Source organism: Embiotoca jacksoni, unplaced genomic scaffold (genome assembly GCF_022577435.1).
Source record: "Embiotoca jacksoni isolate LCO1_2020_lvr unplaced genomic scaffold, fEmbJac1.0.p SCAF_33, whole genome shotgun sequence".
Lineage (NCBI taxonomy): Eukaryota > Metazoa > Chordata > Actinopteri > Embiotocidae > Embiotoca > Embiotoca jacksoni.
This window is the reverse complement of record NW_027185385.1, coordinates 2,796,281-2,819,391: the sequence shown is the minus strand read 5'-3', so window position 1 is coordinate 2,819,391 and position 23,111 is coordinate 2,796,281. Positions and strand designations below refer to the sequence as shown.

Genomic DNA, 23,111 nt, shown 5'->3' with positions numbered 1-23,111 from the left:
ACTCATAGCAGCCAACATTTAATTGGCCCTGTCTACATTACACCGAAGCTACTGTTCACAAGCAGCCCTGCTATGGAGAAGACAAAAAAATAATCAAAAGGTGTCTGATGGAACCTCATCTGACAGGAGTTTGTTGTATTTTAAGGAACTAACATCTGCTAGTGAGAAGCTGCCAACTAACAGTGGCCTTTCGTCCCCTCCCTGCAAGACAGTTTTTTCAGCTTCCCTGTCCGGTGGCGACAACTGTTATCTCTGCTGCTGGAGCGAGCTGTCATCCATCTACATTAACAGGCTCGGTCGCAGAGGCCCGGTCACAGCGTGGCAGAGTCCGGGCTCTGTGGAGCAAGAGGAGATAGGACGCGGCGTCGGAGTCTGGAGAGCAGGGTGAGGGGTGGGAGGTGGGGGCTGGGGGGCCTCAGGGTGAAAGCTGCCAGGAGATCTGACACCAAGGTCAGGGGTGGCGTCTCGAGCTAACTCAGGCGAGTGAAGGCGATGATAAGAGACCAGAGTCTTTGAAGCTGCCTCTGCACCGCTCAGCTTCTATAGTGCAGATCATGTTATTACTCTTGAACTCTATCTCTGATTTCATTCTCACACTGCGTGATGTTTCACACCTGTTATGTGAACAAGCAGTGGACGATCTCTACTACCTTCTCTGACTGACACAGACTTGTATGTCAGTGACTCTCGTGCTCTTTTGTTTTCTTTGTGGGTGATTTTTCTCTGCAGCTCTGCATTTCTGGGAACTGTGAAGCCTCTAAAGTGTGAAACGCCTTCATGTACCACATTTCAGTCTACTTACATTACATAGTCATATACTTATATATATTTTGAATCACCCTCATTCTCAGTGCCTACTGGCTGATCATGAAAACAGGGATTCTAATGGGATCAACTTTTTTCCTTCTCTACCATTGTAGTGTCTCATGTAAACTGCCGATTGCACCTTTATTAGTACAGAATTCACTTTCTGACTTTTCAATCATTCATATCATCACACATGACCAAGCAGCTGAGCCATTCTCGCAAAAAATAAAAATCAATGAGACTTACTTGCCACTTCCAGCGATGCGTTGCGACTGACCGCCTCGCCCAGGTAGTTACGCGCCACACACACGTAGACGCCCTCATCAGGTTTGCTCCGCCGTCCATGTACAATTCTCAGGAAGAAGAGGGAGCCACTGGGTAACAACATCCGGTGGGAACGAGGGTCCTCACGATCCGTCTCGACCCGCTCGCCGTCTTTGTACCATTCCACCATTGGAGTCGGCCGTCCCTCGGCCTTACAGTTGAGGGTGGCCGGCTCGCCCTTCGACACAATCAAGTCCGACGGATGCTCTACGACCCGAGGAGCAGCATCCTCCAACCTGGGTCGGGATCCTGGAGGACAAAACAACACCACATGGGAGAGAAAGGGTTAAGATTGTGTTTATCATTGGGAACCCATTTGTGGTGGATTTCGTTATAATGATGGTGCTACAATAATTTTTGAATATGAGTATTTAGTGGCAGCAATAGGAGTGAAATTCAGGTTATAATTACAGCAAACCTAAACCTACCTACCTATATATGCAGAATTAACAGTGTTATAAAAAGCTCAGTATCTGCTCAGTCAATAATGCCAAACGATGCAGAAACATCATTCCAAGCACCTTTATATAAACTGAACATTGGACCGTGTGAGCGTGACATATTTGGATAGTTCCCAGGCTCTGGATGTAAAGAGTGTGGAAAGGGTGAGGACCATCATAAACACCGAGCGTAAAAATCCAGAGCCTTTTTTTTTTTTTTAAGTTCTGGCCATGAAACACAAAAGGCAAGTGGGCGACACAACTTACAAAAACACACTTAGTGGCTCTATTTCCAACCCTCTTGAGCTGTGTGCGTGAAGGGCTGCAGGAAAACACATTGTTTTATCACTGACAGCATGGCTGTGTGAAATGAGCACGTCATGTAATTGCTCAACAGTTACATTCAAAGTATAAATCAAGAGGACGTGTGAAATGGCATGCTCTGAAATCCTGCATCTATGAAACTAAAACCAGATTCCCCGGCAATGGAGGGGAAGCATGCGAGAAGTAAATGTGTAGAACTGCAGATCACAAGCTGATGACTGACAAAACTACAGAACTATTAAGATATCAAAAACATACAGCCATCTACTTCACTTTTGAGAAAATACTCAAAGCCTTTAAATAGGTTTTGTGAACGGTTTACAGAGCTCTACATGGTGCAATGTTGTTGTTAACTACTAATCATGGTAAATGTATTGTGTTTCTGTCCACTGTTCTGCACACAGCTCTTCAGAAAGTGATTGGAAGACAGAAGCAGACGGAGATGGAGTTGGGGTTATTCCCACAGGATTTTTGCCAAGCACTAAAATTACTTTTTTCTCTCCACCCCCACCTTCTATCTTTCCTCCTCCAATTTGAATGACAGCATGTTGGCGGTACAATTATGTATGAAAAGCAATAACACAAAGTCAAGCACCGTGAGGCACAAGTGAAAGTTCCCCCTGGAGAGCAAATGAAAGAACAACGACAGGAGATGCGCCTTGTCAGTGTTTTTCAGTTTTGTTCCAGTGATGATTGTTGCAGCATTCATGAGTGTATTTCTGATTCGTCTTGCCTTCCCACTCAACTGGCAAGTCCTGCTGTTTCTCAAGTAAAACCATTTCTCACTGTCACGGTACTGCAGCATTTAGCAGTGCCATACAGGGCTGTATTACTCAGCTTTGTGCTTTCAGAACATTCGCAACAGGAGATTGGCGGAAGCAGTTGAGCATGTCACAGGGAGACAGAAAACATGAATTGTTGGATTGTTGTTCACTGTTTTGGACTTTTAGACCTCCAATATTACACAGAGTTTAGCATTGCAGGAGTTCTGTTTCACTCCTGTGATGCTTTCGTTGTAGAATAACTCATTGCTCAGTTAAAGCAGGGACTTAATGGGCAGCTGTGGGTCAGATGATAGAGCAGGTTGCCCACTGATTGAAAGGTTGATGGTTCGATTTCCGCTTCCTCCTGTCCATGTGCGTCCTTGGGAAAGACCAACCGGCAACCAACAACATCACCCGTTGGCTTCATTGAGCCATTATGAAGCCTCCAGTTCAGATTCTGTTCGTCACCATCTTGCTAGTTCGGAGCGGTTTGGAGCAGGAAGTGACCATATCTGGACAAGCTGGGGGAGGAGCCAGCGGTGGATCTGACTAATCTGATTGGAAACCTGACGATACTATGTCCCGCCCACCGATAGCTGTAACCTGACTGCACCACAGGCCTGTCAATCAAACAGACATGCCCCCAAAAACAGGTAGGTTAGGTAGTTACTTTATTAATCCCCGAGGGGAAATTTTTTCGCTACAGCAGCATACAGAAGCAATAAGATAATAATAGAATAATAGAAAAGCAATAAAATAGCAGTAAAATAGCAGTAAAAAATATTAAATATAAAATGCACAGTATATACAATACAGTATATATCTATATATATTATATACAAACAACCAAGAAACACAGTCAACAGTGTTATTGTTGTGTGATGGATTTTGCCAGAGGTGAGTTATTGTACAGTCTTATTGCGGTCGGCAGGAATGATCTCCTGTATCTGGAATGATCTCCTGTATCTGGAATGATCTCCTATATCAGGAATGATCTCCTGTATCTGGAATGATCTCCTGTATCTGGAATGATCTCCTGTATCAGGAATGATCTCCTGTATCTGTCCTTGTGACAGCGGAGCTGGAGGAATCTTTTGGAGAATGTCCTCCTCTGTCCCTGAAGCAGGTGGTGGAGAGGGTGGACAGGATTATCCAATATGGATAATAGTTTGTTCAGCGTCCTCCTCTCCACCACCTTTTCCAGACTGTCCAGTTTGCAGCCAATAATGGAGCCGGCCTTCTTAACCAGTTTGTTAAGTCTGTTGGTGTCACCGGCTCCAATGCTGCTCCCCCAGCAGACCACAGCGAAGTACAGTGCACTGGCCACAACAGATGGTAGAACATCTCCAACATCTGGCTGCACACATTGAAGGATCGAAGTTTCCTCAAGAAAAAGAGTCGACTCATCCCCTTCTTGTAGACAGCGTTGATGTTGGTCTTCCAGTTCAGTCTGTTGTCATGGAGACACCAGGTACTTGTACTCCTCAACCATGTCCACCTCCTCTCCCAGAACTCTCAGCGGTTGTGGAGCCGTCGTCTTCCTCCTGAAGTCGACCACCATCTCTCTGGTCTTGGCCACGTTCAGGAGGAGGTGATTTCTTCCCCCCCACTCCACAAAGTCCTCCACTACTGCCCTGTACTCCTCCTCCCGTCCATCCCTTATACACCGTCCACTGACTCCTCCTCCCGTCCATCCCTTATACACCGACCACTGACTCCTCCTCCCGTCCATCCCTTATACACTGTCCACTGCAGAGTCATCAGAGAACTTCTGCAGATGTCTTGACTCTGAGTTGTTCTGGAAGTCAGTTGTGTAGAAGGTGAACAGGAAGGAGACAGAACAGTTCCCTGAGGAGCTCCAATACCACTGACCACTGTATCAGACAGCACACTGCCCAGATGGACAAACTGTGGTCTGCCTGTCAGGTAGTCATTGATCCAGGAGACGGTGGACGTGTCCACCCCCTCCACCCGCAGCTTCTCACTCAGCAGCAGTGGTTGGATGGCGTTGAATGCACTGGAGAAATCAAAGAAAGTGATTCTCACAGAGTCACCGGTTCCATCCAGGTGAGACTGAGCTCGTTGCAGCAGGTAGATGATGGCATCGTCCACTCCCACATGAGGCTGGTACGCAAATTGCAGCAGGTCCAGTGAAGATTTCACCAGCGGCCTGAGGTGTGTCAAGACCAGCCTCTCCAGCACCTTCATCACAGGTCTTCTTGAATCTTCTTTTCTAATAAATGAGGGATTATTTTCAGATGGACCTCCAGAAAACTAATAAGAAGGAGTGACTTTAGCTAACAACACCGAAGTATTTTGTGGAGAAATGTTATTGAATTTACAGAGCCGGAGTGTTTGTGGAGCCAACCTGTAGTGGCACAGCTTAAGGCACTTCTGTATCAGCCTAATTTTTCAGAGCCAGTAGCTACGAACACTTTTATATCCAGTCTGTGGGAGAGACACTGAACCCCAAGTTGCTCTGAGGCAAGCGAGCACCATCAATGGAAGCTCTGCCAACATTGGTTGTGAATGGGAGGCAAACGCTAAAGCACTTTGAGACCACTAATGTAAAAATATGCTATACAAGTCCAGACTATTTACAAAACACTCGCTTTAACAGGTTATGTCTAAAAAGCAACTAAACATAATTTAGAATTGGAAAACCACAGTAGTTTTGTTTTTTTCTTTAACAAAGAAGACTAATAAAAATATTTTTTTTTAAAGTGAATGGAGCTCCAAGTGAACCGGTAGATGAAGAAACAAAAGTCTGTTGCAGTTTGGATAAATCTCCAACCTCCAGGAGGTGACCAGGAAAGCCACTTGTGTTCTGTGGTGCAGGCCCGACATAAGAAAATGGTTGTAATGGTTCATCCTACAGGTGCTTGAATAAGAAGGAATTCAAAGGTTCAGACTTTCCTGATAAGAAAAGCCGCCAAAATTCCTGCCCTCAAAGTAACAAATCCGCTATAAAGTTTTGGGGGTTTAAGAACTCCACTGAAGTGCTTTCCTCTGATGAGGATATAGAGTACCGTCTGATGGCCCTGCTCTTAATGCAATTAGATTCACAAAGATGGAGAAGTAGGAAGCTCTGAATAGGAGGAAATGGTACAGAGACTTTGAAGTTGGAATCAAATATCAGCTGGGCTTCTGCCTGACTACAACTCCTACTTTCAAGTACTGGAAGCACATCACAAGATACAAAAATGCCTACAGTTATATTTCACAGCTATCAACACCACAAACCCATCACTGCAATTCCCTCTCATTTTTGTGTCAAACAAAACAAAAAAAAGTAAAAATCTACAGCAGCATGTGTTGAGTCTTTAAGAGTAGATAATAATAATAATATACATTTACCATCAAAACTGAAATGGATCTGATCACGAAGCAGGTCCAGATTAAGGTGTCAGATGTAAAGTTTCCGAGTACCAAATACCACCAGCGGCTGACTATCACAGTTGTAGAGTCAGAATACTGTCATCAATGATGTGTTGGGGCTTTACATACAAATCAGTTTTTGTGTATACAAAGTTTGAGCCAGATTCAAATTAAAAAAATAATACTTTGTGTGCTCCTTTTGACGTAATTATTTTCATTACTGATTCATTTAAGTTGTTTTTTTTATTAATCACTCATAATTAGTCTCTGAGATGTTAAAAAAGGAAGTAGATGCATCACAAATATCCAAATCATTCCCTTATTCGAGAGGCTGCATTATAACCAGTTTTCTTACACTTGCTTACAGTTTTTAAGGTACTTAACAGAACCTGATCTCCAGAACACTTGGTTCTTCTGAGTCTGTCTCAGTGTCGTGTGTCTCTTCATGTAACCCCGGACTGACTCCATGATGTTGAACTCAGGGTCATAATGCACTGTTTTTCTCGCAGCTAAAGATATTTTTATTTTGGACCAATCAGAGACTTTCCTGCTGGTGCCCCATGATGGATAATAATCTAAACATTTTACGTGTCTGTATATTAGCTGTACTGTCAACATTCATGGAGGCCATTCCAAGCACGGTGCCACATAAATAAAAGACAATATACATTAGGTGCCATCTTTGGTCCTTGGACCTCGAACCCTAATCTCTACAATTATCTATGAAAATGTACAGCACAGCACTACCAGAAAAAAACATTTTATTTGATTTATTTCTAAAAATAAATAAAATAAGAGCAATATTTTGACAAGGCTGCTCTCATGAGGAATAAAAAGTGAAAACAGTTGTCATTTTGTTAAGTGCCTCTCCACCCTCAAGGTCTCGGAGCTACAGCTACAGACAGCCCATCTAATAGCTTTAACGTAGCATATGTATCATGGCTGAACTGAGCCTGTCTGGCTGGAGGTATTTGGAGGGGAGATGGGGGGGGTCTGTAGTGAGAGCTCAGCAGGACAGAGCCTTTAAGAGCTGACTCATAAATTTTACAGTACAAGCTGGTTGGAACAAGCCATGTGGAAATGTAAAGTAAAGGCTTTTAAAGAGGACGAGACCACCGAGTGGGACTGAGCTAAATATCACAAGAACACCCGGGTGGCAACCGCTGAACACCGGCTCTTAAACATGATATGCATCCTCTGCATCCACGGAAATGTAGACCTGATGAAACGCTCTTGCAGCTACAGTTTTCTACAGGTAGAAATGCTCTGCTATCTTAATCTGGGATGTCACAGATGTACAGTTCGGTTGAGGGGAAGGGAAAAAAAGCTACATCCAAAATGATGCAAGAGTATGACGTGTGATACGAAAATGTAAGAATTATGATCAATGTGTGAATGTAGGGATCTATACTGTGATGATACTGATCTTTGCAGCAGGCTGTACTACTGCAAAGGTACAGGTCTGTATGATGATAGAAACTGACTACGCTGGTGCAGCTCAACCATATTTAAATTTCTAAAATGGACAGTAATCCCAAGATACTGAGCTCAAAGTGAAAGTAGATGTGTGTAACAGATAAGGGCGAGGCTGGAAAAGATGAACTCAGTCAGGTTAAATGGACAGCTGGAGTCTGGAGAGTCTGACTGGTTGTCTTCAGAAGGGTTTCTAATAGGAATGTCTGGACCCTCTAAGGACCTATTAGCTCCTGCCCATGGTGCACTACAGCCGGATGGATGCATGCGAGTTAATGAAGCCACCGGGATGCTGGAGGAGAGACACAGATTCTGTTTGACAAGGAATGGTGAGTTACTGCATACGTCACCGAGCCAAAAGACAGCACCTGTGTGATTTGTGTGAGATTTCCCTGGCAGATCCAATTGCTGAAAATGTTTTTATGTTTAAAGGACCAGTGTGTAATTTTTCACAGTACGAACTTACAGATTTGTGACCAATTAAAGTGAAAACATAAGGAGTGTCACGTCTTCTAAAAAAAGAATATCAGACTACTTGAAGCTTTACAGTCACCAGATCCCAGCAGCCCAAATGAACACCTACGGGAGAAACTCCAAGTCAATGTGGGAGATGAAACATGTTCAATCTATATTCCACTGATGCAGAAAATAGATGTGAAACTGTACAATGTTTATATGACTCACTGGTAAAGCACAGAATTATTAATAGCAGGGGTTATCATGGGCTGAACTTTCTGCAGTGTTGTTCTGCTACACTAATGGCAGGAAAATTGTCTTCTTCAAATAGTCCCTTTATATTCCAGGAATTTTGATTTCCCGGGTGCTTATTTAGAAGATGATGATATAAAATGTTCCATTATAAGTGCAGCTTTCTCAAGTTCCCTCTGAATTTCATATTCTGCAAACAAACAACAAAGTCTGGACTTTGGCATCGGTGCATCAGCAGTAAAATCTCTTGGGCTGCTCTACCCTGATAAATATCAGCCACAAACTAAAACAGAGCAACATGTCAACAAAATACTGAATGTAAATGAATGTTGTAAAAAAACTCGAGCATGTTCGACCCATCAGCCGCATTCAGCACTGCGAACTCCGCCCTCAAAATCCTTGAACCTTCAAGGGAACCTGACTGAGGAATTCTGTGGGGGGTGAAACTCTCCCTCCCCAGCTTCATTAAGATCTTGGTTCATCTGATGGAGATGCAGGTTTGGGAAATAAGTTCTTGAAAAGGTTCCTTTTCCTGCATTGCACTTTTCAAAACTCACTCAATCAAAATGTCGATGGTTTGATGCCTGTTTCTTCCTGCAAACAATGCTAAGTGTCCTTGGGCCAGGCATTGAAGCCTCCCAATGGTAGGCGAGCACCTTGCATGGCAGGTCAGCCGCCAGTGGTGTGTGAATGTGTGTGAGTGGGTGAATGGGAGGCAAACTGTAAGGCGCTTTGAGAGCACTGAGGTGATAAAGCGCTATAAGTGCAAACCATTTATCATTTCATTTTCTTTGTAACTGATGGTTGAAAGACTGCAAGCTGATGCAAATATCTGCCATGTTACATTTACTGATCTCAAAGTAGCTCTGTACTAATATGTCCATATAGAAGCAGCCTTTCATGTCAACATTAGCAGACATTAACACCAATGATGTTACATCTCTCAAAACAATACACACTTGATTTCCTCCTGTAGTAATTATGAGGCTGGTTCTTCCAGGAAAGTAAAGCGGAGTTCAGTGTATGATGAGTTTAAACTCAGGACTCCAAATCAAAAAGACTCATGTGGGGTGCACTGTATTTAGAATGTATGTAAACTTCAGGACAAATGCAAACACAGAACACATTACTGTCAAACAACTTCAAAGTGGTTTCACCAGGAGAAAAGGGGAGGAGGAGAGAATAGACCCTGAGAGGGTGACAGAGAAATAGTGTGTATGGCACAAAATCTGAATAAGAAATATTGGAACGAAACAGCCACAGGGAGCCAGTAGTCCTGCTGCAATGTCCTCTCTATAATGGAAAATGGCAAAGTGCTGAGGCGGAACCTTTTCTCATTTAGTACAAGAACAAGTGACTTGGTGTGTCCTGCTAATAAACCAAGTCCAGAGGACCACTGCCAGATATCTGCGGTTGATTCCCAGCCTCAATCCTGTCGGGCCGCAGCCTTCCTCCAACACAAACACACATGTGGGTTCTCGGTCGTAAGCAGCTTTACTCCCAATGAAAAGGCATCGAGTAGCTGAAACATATCTATCCAGTACTCTTGGCTTGCATTGAAATGGTACAAGAAAGAGGCTGTAGATTGATTTGAAAGGAGGTTTCAGACTGTTGACATCTTTCAAGACATGAAGCAGAGGGATATCAATTCTTGTGATTGTGAAGATCATCTTTAAAAAAAAGTCCTAAAATAGAGAAATTTTCAACGTTTTTTTGTTCTGATACTAAATTAGACCTGCATTTAAAGTTACTCCCGCTGAGAAGGGTTGAAATTGCAGCATCTTCTGACGCTAAAATAGTTCCACTCCAATTATCCAGAAATACTCCCCTGCCAAGAAGTCACAGGTCAACTGAGTGACTGTCAACTCGTGTGGAGTATGTGATTTCAGATGTGCTCATGATGCTGCTGTCTGAGACAAAATGCCTTGACAGGTAATCAGAAGAAACGAAAGTTGAAACAAAAACAGAGCACTTTAAGAAAAAAGTCATGAGGTACAAGAGATGTTATCATGTAGATCTTTTGATTTGATATACAGAGAGCTGAGAAAAGTTCATTCCAACATAATTTCACTTGACAAGCTGTTTGCTTTAGGTGACAGGCTGTTAGACCCTTTTTCTGCACCTATCAGCTCTGAATGTAAATATGCATTCACCTCTGCATCTTTCCCAGACTGCATTTCAGGCTCTGACAGTATTTTCCAAACACAGATGGTGTAATGATCAGATCATGGTTTGACTCATGCAATAAATCCAGGAAGGGTACTTATTTGTGGAGAATATCAGACCATCTAGCGGTGCACACAGCCGAGTTACTCGGAATAATGGGTGGAAAAGAATATCTAAAACCAACGTGTCGTCATGGCTTCTGATAGCTCGTTGGTGCTTTCAAGCATTAAATCTAGAAAGTTGTCATGCAGGCAGGATACTGTGTATTAAATATTTCAAGAGTTTTTCATAAAAATAGTTTTTCAGGGTGCATTATAAAGGAGTGGAAATGAGAAGGAAGACATATCAGCTAAACAATCACTGAAGCTACAGTTCACTGACACAAGTTCTATTAAGTAAAGCAGAGGTTTAAACTATCGTTAAACAACATACAAAACCTCTGAGGAATGCGGGGACTTAACTGAAGTATTTACAGTGTTCAAAAAGATGGAGGCGTTGGTAGAATACAGGGCAGAAGGTGGTCATTACTCATCCCAACGAGAAATACAAGTCAACATCCAACACAACAGCCAAGCACTCTCGTAGAAAACACACTACTGAAGTGGAAAATGTCAAACACGTACCGATAGATTGCAACATGTATGATGAATACATTTGAGAATTACCATCAGTATTAAAATGATGGAAAACACAATATAACATCAGGGGATGTGGTAGAAAGACATCACGGAAAGTCTTTTTATTTTCCCTGCCAATCTACAGTTCCACTCTCCAGTGAAGTGGGTGGAAGTAACGCACCTGGAAGCTGGTTGTCCTACTGCCATTAAACCTCAGAGGAGAGAAAGGTTGCTCATTTTATCTGACATTTGTACAAGGCTGAATCCTCAGGTCAACACAGATCCTCACACCTGCTCACCAACTGTCTCACTGCAGGAAGTCCAACATGCAGCTCAACCCCGAGACAACCCAACCGGCTCACACAAGCCATACATGCAGAAGTGGAGGAAGAATTCAGACCCTTTACTTCTTCTAGACTGTACAAATACTCCGTTAAAAGTCCTAAAAGCCCACTGAAAATCATCATTTAAAAGTGTTTAACTACGATAAGGAGATGTGCAGAGAATGGCCTTTGTGCCACAGTGGTATCCCATGAAATCGTGAAATACACTCATCAGTCCATTAGAGGATAGTGTCCTATAGAGGACACCTGTCTGTCCATTAGAGGATACAGTGTCCTGTAGAGGACACCTGTCTGTCCTGTAGAGGATACAGTGTCCTGTAGAGGATACCTGTCTGTCCTGTAGAGGATACCTGTCTGTCCTGTAGAGGATACAGTGTCCTGTAGAGGATACCTGTCTGTCCTGTAGTGGACTGACTGGTTTACTGTGACGTGATCCTGGGTTGCATGTCGACATACTATTATATAAGAAGGCGCGCCTAGTTTTCAATTATTTTGTTGGTGGCTGCAACTAATGATTATTTCCATCACGATCAATCGGCTGATTATTTTCTTAATTAATTGATTAACTGTTTGGGTCACCAAAAAATATAAAATGGCGAGACGATGTTATCACAGTTCTCTACAACACAAAGTTACCATCACAATGATCCAAGTTACTATCAATAAATCAAACCTATTAAAGAATAACAAAAAATTTAAAAAAGGCTGAAAATTCACGTAGGTAGGGAAATACCTCGGACCTGTATTTGCTAGTACAGGACACGAGTGATCGTACTTAGCTTCATTCCACCACTGTGTCATCACACGTAGGATCAAAATATCTGGTTCACCACAGCCCACAGGGAGAAGGACATAAAACATGGATGGCACTTCAGCCCTATCAAGTCTTCCAACCCAGACAGGGTGAGAAATGTCTTTCATTTCCATGTGAAGGACTTAAAAATAAATCAAAGTACTGCAATACATCAAAAGCTCTACTTCTTATCAATCTGTGGTGAGTTGTGGTGAAGTAGAAAGATTAAGCCATGCTCTGGCTTAGCAACAAAAAAATTAAGGCTAAGCTGAGCTAACCCTCACAGACCACTCAAGATAACCCCCCCCCCCCTCTCCCCGACACACACACACACACACACACACACACACACACACACACACACACACACACACACACACACACACACACACACACACATCCTTATTTTAAAGGACAGCTGTTAATGGTGAAAAAAAGTCTCTTTAAGCTGAAATTCCAGTACAACAGAAATAAAGTACCTGCAGCTGGTGAACAGAGGAGGGAGCGTTATAATCTTTTAAAGAAGGAACAGAGGAGAGAAGAGAAGGGCAGATAATGGCGATCAAAGAAAATCACACAAATTTGCTCTTCCTATTCCTCCTTCATCTGCAATTCTTTTTAGCGGGTTGGCTTCCCTCTTGCAGAATTTGTTGTTTTACAGCTTTGTTGCCTCCTCCTCCTTCTCTCTCCATTTTCAGCAAAGCCACAGGAATTGATTTGCAAATGTGCATTCAAAGTTAAATTGGCAGCGGTGAGGGAGGCAGACTGGAGTGTTTTCTCTGCAGCCTCCTACTCTTTGACCCTGTGGGGGAAACAAAATGAGACACTTGCATGTGAATACAAAGTACCGGCCATAAAGAGACAACCTCCTTAATTGAGCTTGTGTTGACGCTAAGCATTTAAATGGGTAGGGTCAACTTTGGAAAAGGAAATGGGGTGTTTTTATCTTGTCTCTCTTGGGGCCGTGAACAGCTCGAAGCTGCTTCTGTCTGCTCTTTTCGTTGAGAAGCAGGGATCATGGAAACTGTGAGCACAAAGATCCAAACTCCCACGGCAGCTCCAAAAAAAATGCCCTTTCCACTAACAACTGTGTTTCACGCTCCCTCTGAGTCGGGCCTCTTGCTGAAATGAGGTTTGGCTAAATGTTTGGGCACATTGACAATGCAGAAGCAGCTTGCTGTTGATAGAGAGCAAACAGTGGCGCCTTTTCTGGTCCAACAGGAACAGACAGTTGAGTCTTCAAGGCCACTTTTAGACAAAACAGTCCCTAATGGTAAAACATGGCCGAGAGGCTTGGGAGTTGATTAAGCTTTGATTTAATTCCAATTCCAGAAACAAGTCAGAGGGGGCAGCAATGTGTCCCTTTGACGTGGAGATTTCAACAGTTTCCTTTGACTTTGAAATGCACTTTCCTCAAGATTCTGCACCACATTCTGGTTTGAATAATCAAGTATTGGTTTCTGTAAAACATCAAATATCAACATTGATAATGCGGAGGATGGTTCAGCTTAACGATTCTTATGTTTGAACATTTAAGAGAACTTTGAATGCAACAGCAATCCTGAGGACTTAAATTCAAGCAGTCCAACATCCCTCAAGTTATCACAGATGCTGCCAAGAGTTGTCAGTGTGAGTTCCAGTAACCCGCCAGTAACAAGCATTGATTTTCTCCACTGACTCCACCGAGGGGTGTTTCGGAGAGGCTGTAAAAAAAAACGAGAGAACAGCAACTGTATTTGGCGACTGGACTCTCACTCTTCATTCAATTTTGCTGAAAGTGCCCAGTGTGATGAGAGTGAGAAGAGACAAGAACTAGAGGGGAAAATACCGCAGGGATGAAGAGGAGATACTGGCTGTAGTGATTCTTCTTTCAAGAGAGAAGTTAAAGATGGAAAAATTATCTCTATTAAGGCTGTATGGTGATGATGTATGTGGATTATTTATCATCACTAATTATCAGTCTATTAGCGTTCACCAGTGAAGGCGCAGTATATTTGCTCTCTCACTCATGTCAGGGGGAGAATCCTCGAGGGGCGCCAGGACTGGTACAACGCTGGTTGCGGGTGGCCGAACACAGCGGTGGGGAAATGCCATCGGTTTCCTGTCCCACAGCTGCATATTTCAAGATTAGCTCCTATTAGTTGTGCCGGCTGCTATCTGCTCCTATCCGTCTGACCACATACATCATACACGGCCCTCCAAGGGAGGAAGGGGTCGAGACGGGGACTTCCTGAACAGAGTCCATAACTCGAAAGAAACTGGAGATACCATAAAAAAAAAAAAAAATTTAAACTATGGGGTATTTGTATGTCTTCTATTGCTTGTTGGAGTTGAAAATTAAGCTCATTTTCCATTCATAACTTAAACTTGAAATAATGTCGATGGGGAGACCTATAATTTGGGTTTGAGGGTTCAACAATGAACAGTGACAAGAGAGCTCTGAGAAATTCAGCTCACTGACGGGCTGCTCGGTCCTTTTCTTCCAGCTGAATGATCCAGTACAGCGTGCCTGTACTAAATATAATGTTTCATTGATCATGTTTCATCATGACACACTGCTGGCATTCTAACGAGACTAGATAATGATACAGAAATGGGAATGTTCTCCAATTATATGTGAAACACTGAGAATGTCTAACTGCAGTAGTGAAAGACTTCTTATTTATGAGTGTGATAATATTACCATGAAAGAGAAAAGTAGATAAATCCGCCCTTCACATATTGTTGCAGATATTTCAGGAAACAATGGTTCTGACGTCTAATTAAGTCACAAAGAAGAGAGACTGATGAAAAGGGGAAGTTTAGGAGATGGATTCTAATCCAGCTGCTGTCACTTCTCCAAATTAATGCTTTGGAGTTTTTTGAGGTGAGTTGCTCGTCATAAGATAACAAGAAGAGAAGGCGCTCCGATTGACTCGTCAAGTAAGTCTTGTTTCTTTAATACCATCGGGCAGACCTGTCAATCATCAAACTGAGACGCTACAACAGAGAACAAACAGCCGAAGAGACGCACTAACCGCCTCTTATCCACACGTCACTCTTGTGCATCAACACTCCCATCACACAATAACAGGTACTCAGTGACTGTCACTTTCCCCAAAAAAAGAGCTGTCCCCGTCCGCTCGGAAGCCAGCCATTAAATCACCGACTAGACTGTCAAAATCCCTCCGAACTGCATCACCTTGATACGCCGGTCCCGAAAACGATCCATTATCATTTGGCTCTTTCCCATGCTGCGCTTTCAAGTGCCAGACTCTCACAAATATATCCAACCCGCCGACAAAGTCACAGCAGTGACAGCTGGAGCTGAAGCATTTCTTCTTTTGATTCTGCCGCAGAGTGTTGTTGCTGCTTCAAACTGCATTGAAGAAAAGTTGGTGAACAATCAATTCAAGGTAAACAACATGATCTCAGTCTCAAAAGTCCACCTGATGAAAACCACATGCTTGTGTTTGATGGTGGTCAAACACTGAGGAAACCAGGACAGGTTGTTGAAGTTCAGTTAATAACAAAGCAAACAAATGCTGGTAAATCATAAGTATTCTCCATTTGTGAACAAGTGTTTCTCCAGATATAATTAGGATGATATGAAATGTTTAACCTGTTCATGCTGATTCCATTCACCTTCTGAGTTCAATTCTTACCAGAGGTGACTAATTCAAAATGAAACAACACAGAAACACATAACACAGCAGACAACTCTTCCCCCGTACCTGCAGTAGCTCTGCAGTCCATTTATAATGTTTAGTGAGGCTCAAACATTGTGTTTATACTGCAAAACCTGCGCACAAACCCATGTGTTTAAACATCTGGGATGTACCACAGATATATTATTTAACAACTGTGATGGATTACAGACTTTTGTAAACCTCGTTTCATGTATTTTAGTCCAGTTGAGGGGAAATTATCATCCATTGTGCCTCGTAACGCTTAAGATTTTGTGCACAGTCACAAACTCATCCCCATGTGATATTATCTACTGTATATCATGACATACACATTTTCCCTTTTATACCACATCTCTCTCCCACACAAAAGCTTCTTTGAAGGCGTTGTAGACTTCACGGATGTGTCCCATTTCTGTGGGCAGAGAGGATGCACAGCAGCGAGAGGCCTCTCCGGGGATGAAGTTGTCAGAGTGATGCGGTCAACGTTTGACAGCGACATTTTGACACAGCATGGGAATTTTTGCATGTCACTTTTTTTTCCAATCACTTTAATCCTCCGCCAATGACAGCAAAGAAAATTCTTCCACTGGGAGACCAAAACGATTCTAATATTGATTCTGTTCATGCTTCACAAAACAACACCTTTGCCAGCAGACTGTCCAATTACCGGCTGGATTATCCCACACTCTTATGCAGCACAAAAACCTCGTGCTCTGTGATTGAGACTTCATTAAAGTGAGACGGCAGCGGCCCCCGGTTCGCCTCTTTCCAAGTCTATTTCAGTATTATGACCAGCAATGGAGAGGTCAGCACTCCTAAAATCACTGGAACTAATGTCGGGGCCATCCATCTGTCTGCAGCCCGAGGTGGGAGGCTCAGGCCGGATTGTATCGGGCCCCTCAGGCACTCACACTTGAGACCTTTCCGACGAGGGGTGAGCTGACTTGTTCTGTCAGCACCCGCTGCTAAATAGAGTTCCTGCCCATTTGGTCCCTTTTCCTTGATGCCCAGTGGAGAAGTGTCTGGTGCCCCATCCTGTGTTATTGGCCCTCTGTGGTAGGAATGTGCAGATATGAGGTATAACCTAGAAGAGATGAATTGCAAGCCTCGGTTTGCAGATGCAGTGAAAAGACGAGGTTTCTTTTAGACAGAGGAAAAGGCGGTGCATGTTTTTTCTTCATTTACAACAGCTGAATGCACAAATACGTTGTTAATAATGCATTATGGGTCGTCATCAGATCTTGTGTAATGAATATATGGGACGGTGAAACTGTATTATCATTTTTGTTCAGTGACAAGCGTGCAGAAATATTGCTCAACTACCATCTTTTTTCTAAATTTAGCAGTCCAGAGACAATGGTTTTATTTTTTAAAGGCAGAAATAGGCAACTAAGCTTCAAAAGGAAATTTGCACGCGTGACTAACGCTGCTGAGATGATGATTCTGAGATGAGAGGAAGAGGATGTTTAGCTCCTCGCCCTGACGTCTGAGCCTTATTTTTCAGTCAGAGTAAATTAGGACGCTCTTGTACCGTGAATGCTTTCCAGGACGTATACCATCGCTCATTTCAATGTATCATACCAAAGCTATTGACAGCCTAATTGATCAGTAAAGAACAGATGGGCAGGCAGGTGGGGGAGGAGGAAGGTACGCTCGGTGTGTGAGTGCGTGTTTCTTCTCAAAAAGGACTACAAAGGTTTCTGTGTGTTTTCTGTCCCTCGGCAGGAAAAGAAAATGGACATGTCAATATGTCGACAGCTAAAACCTGAACGACAGTACGTTGCTGTGCTGTGATGAGCCATCTGCACGTGGAGCTTCATGGAGACGACTATAACAGTGAAATAAGTAACAAATGTGCATTAACCTTTTCCATTGTGGTTAATTGTGTTGATGATGAGCCTTCATTACTGCCACCACCAAAATAAATGCAGATATTTCTTTCTAGAAACACTGTTGTCTTATTTAATCATGTTTAATAGAAACTACTTTCTACCAGAGAGCCTCCTTTAAACAGGTCCATGGATTATCTGTGACATTGTTCCCAGAAAGACATTTTTTTAAATGGAATTCACGATTGTTAGGACCCCTTCCTTTCTACCTGCTGTGGCTGCAGTGGCCTCTTCCTGCTTGAGTTTGCAGTCATGGAGGGTCGGTAAGGTCAAGTGGCAGCACCTGTGTAGGCCTCCACCTGAGCTACAAACACCAGCCTGGTTTCATTGTGTTTTTCTCTCCGAGGCTCCACATCTCCTGCTTTGGTTGGGTTGACTTTACCTTTCACCTCCATCACTTGCACACACATTTCTCATCCATCCGTGCGTTACATTCAACACTGATGCTACTCATCTTCACACCTCATGTTTCTTTTATGGTTATAGTTTGTTAATTTTAAATAAAACTCCCCATTGGCATATTTGTACCCCAAGTTAAAAAAAAAAAAAAAAAAAAGACCAAACAGTTACTGGAAAGTCTCAGTGCAATCCCAGCAGCAGCAATAACTCTGAAATATAACTGTCAAGCTGTCCCTGACCAATCCATTAAAGCCCGTCCAGCCTCCTCCACCTTAAGTCACCGTGGATGACAGCGTGTCTGAAATGCCTCGTGCAAACGCACGACTGCCTGCACCAGAAGAAAGGCCTTTAAACAATGAGACGTCTTGGTAATTGTGCTATTTGAGCCACATTACACCTCGCAGCACTTCCCTCCCTGACGGATATGGAGCTGTATGCTCACACTGCAATTACAGTGTGGGTATCACGGTTTGGTCCGGGGCCATTTGATCTGGTTACTGGTCTGTTTGGGGACAAACAGGAGACAACAAGGCAGCTGTTTGCAACCACTGCCTTGAAGTCACTTCAGTAAAGCGCATGGCAAACACGAGGCCCGTTGACAGCCGTTGGGGAGAGCGCCGTGTTGACGGATAGTGATGGACATGAGTGGCACACTCCCGTGTCACCTTACTGGACAAACAGTCTGAAGACCAGAATCCTGAAACGTGACTCTGGCTCCTCATGAATGGGCCCTTCAGATGTGAAGAGGAAAGGGATGAAGCATGAGGCTTGATTTCTTCTCATCACATTGTGTAAGGCTCATTTCATCCCATTTATTTTGCCAACATATCCGTGCTTATCCTGATCTGAGGCTTCTTCTGCCTTTAATCCGCGTAACTAGATAACTGTCAGAAAGTGACACATAGACACATTTAAATATAAATTTCAACAAATAAAAAAGTATCGTGTCTAAAAGCAGAAAGTTTTTTATAAGTCACTGTCTTTTGCTAAAGTGAAAATAAGTAGCTTTAATCCAGCCTTTGTAGTCCCAGAGGAGCATCTGGAGTCACTGAAGGAGCACTTTCACAGATGCTGAGTTCATATGCTCTGGGTTCACAGCCAATGTTTACAGCCTTGTAAAAAGGAGCCTCAGCACTGGGGCCGAGCCCAAAGACACCATACTGTCACAAACTATATCATCCCACTTGCATCAAAAAGATTGCTTTTGTACATCACAGTCGGGGGTTTTGTCTGTGCTGAACACAAAGACGTAGGTACGAGCCCGTAGCCAAATGGCTGCGATTTACCAGTTCTACATGTGTGATTGATGGTGGATCTGAGGATCCAGCTTCCAGACCATTTAGGCAGGTTGTCATCATCTCAGAGGTGTTTCTGTCAACAAGAAAGAGTCTCACTCTAGCTGATGATGTGCACAAAGTAGCAGCTGAAATTAAAAGCGGCTCATGCATGTCTTTGAATGTAAAAACAATTAAACAACAAAAGCCAATATTGTGAGTTGGACGTGTGTTTCAAGGGATTCAGTGAAGGCTAAACTCAAGGAAACTGGGCCTCATCAAGCATCTCTTGTTTTGTCTCTGCTCACTGCCACAAATCTACACAAGAATGCAAACACATAGAAGCAGTTTTACATTTAACATGCAGCAGCTGCTGAAAGCTTTTATCTAAAACTCCTTTCAGTCAAAACATATCATGCATATTTTAGCACTGCTGCCAACAGTGGGAATTGAACTCTCAACCCTGCCATGCTCACTTACAGTACACCCTATCAGTGAATAGAAACTGAATGTTTATGTTTCACGGTTGCATTGTCCCGAATACATGTCTTCACCTAATGGGCCTGATAATAGAGATAAATGAACAGGCTTGAATCACACTCTTCTTTTTCTTTTTTTTTTTTTACTGTGGGGAGCAGATGCTGGTGTGAATCTAACGTCCCTTGGGCAAGTCACACAGTTAAGCTGCATATGGGCTACTCTGTTGTCTGCTGGTTTAAGTGGCCTTTTAAATGACATCATCCATGAGGATTAGTCAGTTATGCACAAATGCAGGGGGTTCCTGAAGGGTTCTTTGATTGATATATTGTATGTAAGAAGGGATACTGTATGAAACTTTTTTTTTTTTAAATACAAATCAGATTGATTTCTTCTCGTTTCCATGATGGTCAGAGATCTGGGGAGTTTTATGAGACCTTGTTTGGGAGCCACTAAGAAGCACACAGGCTCCATCTGTGCAAGCATAACCCAAAACATCCAGCAGCATGCCAAATCAAACTTACCATATGTCAAAGTTGTGAGTGCAAACAAAATCAGGAGGGGAACCAGAGCCGGGCGGTACTCCATTATAGGCTCCACTCCGACTTTTCATAGGTAGATAAGGTTGGTCACAGTCTTCAGTTTATGAGCCGAGCTGTCCAGCAGCAGTGATGTATCCAAACGGAGCAAATGACCTCCACTCTATGGGATGAAATCTCCGCAGCCAGCATCAAACTCCACAGGCAGCATCTCAGCCGCTGTAGATTTAAAGCCGAAGTTCAAACATCCCACACAGCAACTTTCCCCTCAGCACCGGCTCCAAAAGTCTGCGTCTCGTCCCGCCGGTAGTCCGTAAAAAGCAAGCCGCAGGTGACGAGCGGAGAGGCGGCGGTGACTGGCAGGCAGCGCCCGGTCACCGAGTCCCGTTCTCTCCCGATTTCACATGAATATCACAGAGAAATGTTCACACCGGTTTCCTCCGAGAGTGAAGCGGTCCCAGAGTGCACGAGGGCATCGCGCTCGGAGGAAAAGTCCACTTTGTGAAACACCCCGTTTTATTCTGTCCGGCTGCTGCCCGTCGCTCCGCTCCGTTACTGGGAATGAATTATGAGCCTCATCACAAAACAACGCGGACCCGGAGACCAAACACACCAGAGTCAGAGCCGCCGCAGTAGCATGGATGGTTTCCGGTTCTGTTTTCAAAATAAAACTATGATAAACCAACGTGTGCCCGATTTATAAATGAATAAATGTAAGCAACACATTTTAGAGGGTAATATTTGTACCAGTGACTGTCTGGGCAGGAACACAACTTTATTTCATCTACCACTTCTATCACGTGTCTCGGAGAGGTTTTGTCTTCTGAGGATGTTAACCTACCTTTTGTTGTTATTGTTCAGATTCCCGAAAGGCCACCGTTTTTAAAATAATGTTGATTAAACATTCACAGTGATTTATTATTTAATACATCAGATCAAATCCAAGATTTTTTGAGTAGTGAATTGGGCGTTATTATTCTATGTGATGAGATAAAGGTACGCATTGTTTATATCTATTTTTTTACCAATAATGATTGGAGTTATTGTTAATCTGTAGTTCTGCTCTTTTTTGCTTTTGTTTTGGTTAGTTTTATTTGTTTGTTTGTTGTTTAGTTTTTTGTTTATCTTCGTTTTATGTTTTGTTTGTCTTTGTTTTGTTTTGTTTCCATTGTGGCAGCCTACTGTAGCTGCATATTGAAGGCGCCCTCACCACACTTCCGGTTTACTCTTTTTTTTTAATTTGATCTAACTTCACATCCCAGCGCCACTCTCTTAAAGGGCCAGTGCACTCAACATCAACGCACATGTCCACTGAAACCAAGGCTTTTTAAAGATGATCCTATTTGGTACTTTATTGGTCTTATTTAGTTTATGTGCTAAAGTATATAGTATCTTATTTTATCTAAACTCAAAATAACCTACAGATGATTCCTAATCAGTTGTTGTTGTTGCACAGATGTAATCAATAAAATCATGATGTTGAAGTCAGAGCACACCGCACACTGTAACTATTAAATGTAATGGCGGTGATACTTTTCAATTGTAATTTTAAACAAATAGATTACAGTTTATATTATCTTATTATTTTAGTTTTTATTTGTTTCAATTTACCCAAACGTTTTTTACCTTAAATTCACATTCAGTGACTCTAATTTAACTCAATGTTAACTTATCTTTAATGTTGCAAAAGTTCCCCAGTTTTAGTGGGTAATATTACAGACACCATAACTACTATATACTGTACTATATCATGCTATACTATATTCAACTATTCCCATCACCAATGGCTGATGGAATACTGTCTGATCATTTGCATCAAATTAATGTAAAGATTCTACGTAAATAATTTTGCACACATCCCCTTTTTTTATTGAAGTCACAATATGCGATGTGGTGCAAATGTCAACATTTATCTCAAAGCTGTAATCTCACCATAGAGGCATAAATTATGTTGGCAGTGGTATGATTCCTAATGCAAATTTGTCTTACATGTGAAAGACCTTTGATCGTACCGACTGTGGTGCTATGTATACAAATCAGGCAATGGAAATGACTCGGGCACTAAGAGACACAAACAAACCTCACACACCACTGCGAAATGTCACTATTTATCTGGGCACAGGCTCTGCCTGCACTTGATGGAAAGCGAAAAGCAATATTACATGTGTCAGGAGATACGGCAAACTGCAGCCAATGAGACTTGACATAGCAAGAGCCACAATCCTGCAATGAAGCAATAAGGCATGATTGGGTAGAGTGCTGTTGAGCTGAATAAATATTAGGGTTCAGACAGATCTAGTAAACACACAGCTCTTGACATTTATAGAAATGCATTGGGTGGTGGTATGCGCCAGGCAGTGCATACTAAGATGAGCCTCAACACATTGTTTGTCCCACTGATCTCAGCTCTGGGAGAAATAGAAATAATTCCACATCACTACAGTCACAGAGCCGGTTGGAGGACTGAGAATAAATTCTCTGCTTTGCTTTAGCAGGAACGAGGACCGAGCAGCACTTAAACACCCCTGATATTTCTTTCATGTTTTATGCATGTACATGTTTAATTTAATTGCAGAAACTGATTAATTGAGCATCACTCTGTGATTGAATAAAACATGATGAGGCCCTCCACTAAATGCATTTCCGCTCGTCTGTGACTGATGCTGCTACTTTGGTGCCTTCGTCAAACATTTGGCGTAGCTGTCAGTGGAATCAAGCACTCCATGA

At 42.8% G+C, this 23,111-nt stretch overlaps 1 protein-coding gene across 1 annotated transcript in view; it reads right to left on the bottom strand.

The window, feature by feature from the left end:
• robo3 (roundabout, axon guidance receptor, homolog 3 (Drosophila)) overlaps positions 1 to 20,964 on the bottom strand; it is an 89,020-nt gene extending 68,056 nt beyond the window's left edge. The window contains 2 exon segments of the mRNA XM_069165162.1: positions 1,054 to 1,380; positions 20,370 to 20,964. Coding sequence (XP_069021263.1) covers positions 1,054 to 1,380; positions 20,370 to 20,433 — 391 coding nt within the window. The 5' untranslated portion in view covers positions 20,434 to 20,964.
• Between the last annotated feature and the right edge of the window lie 2,147 nt (positions 20,965 to 23,111).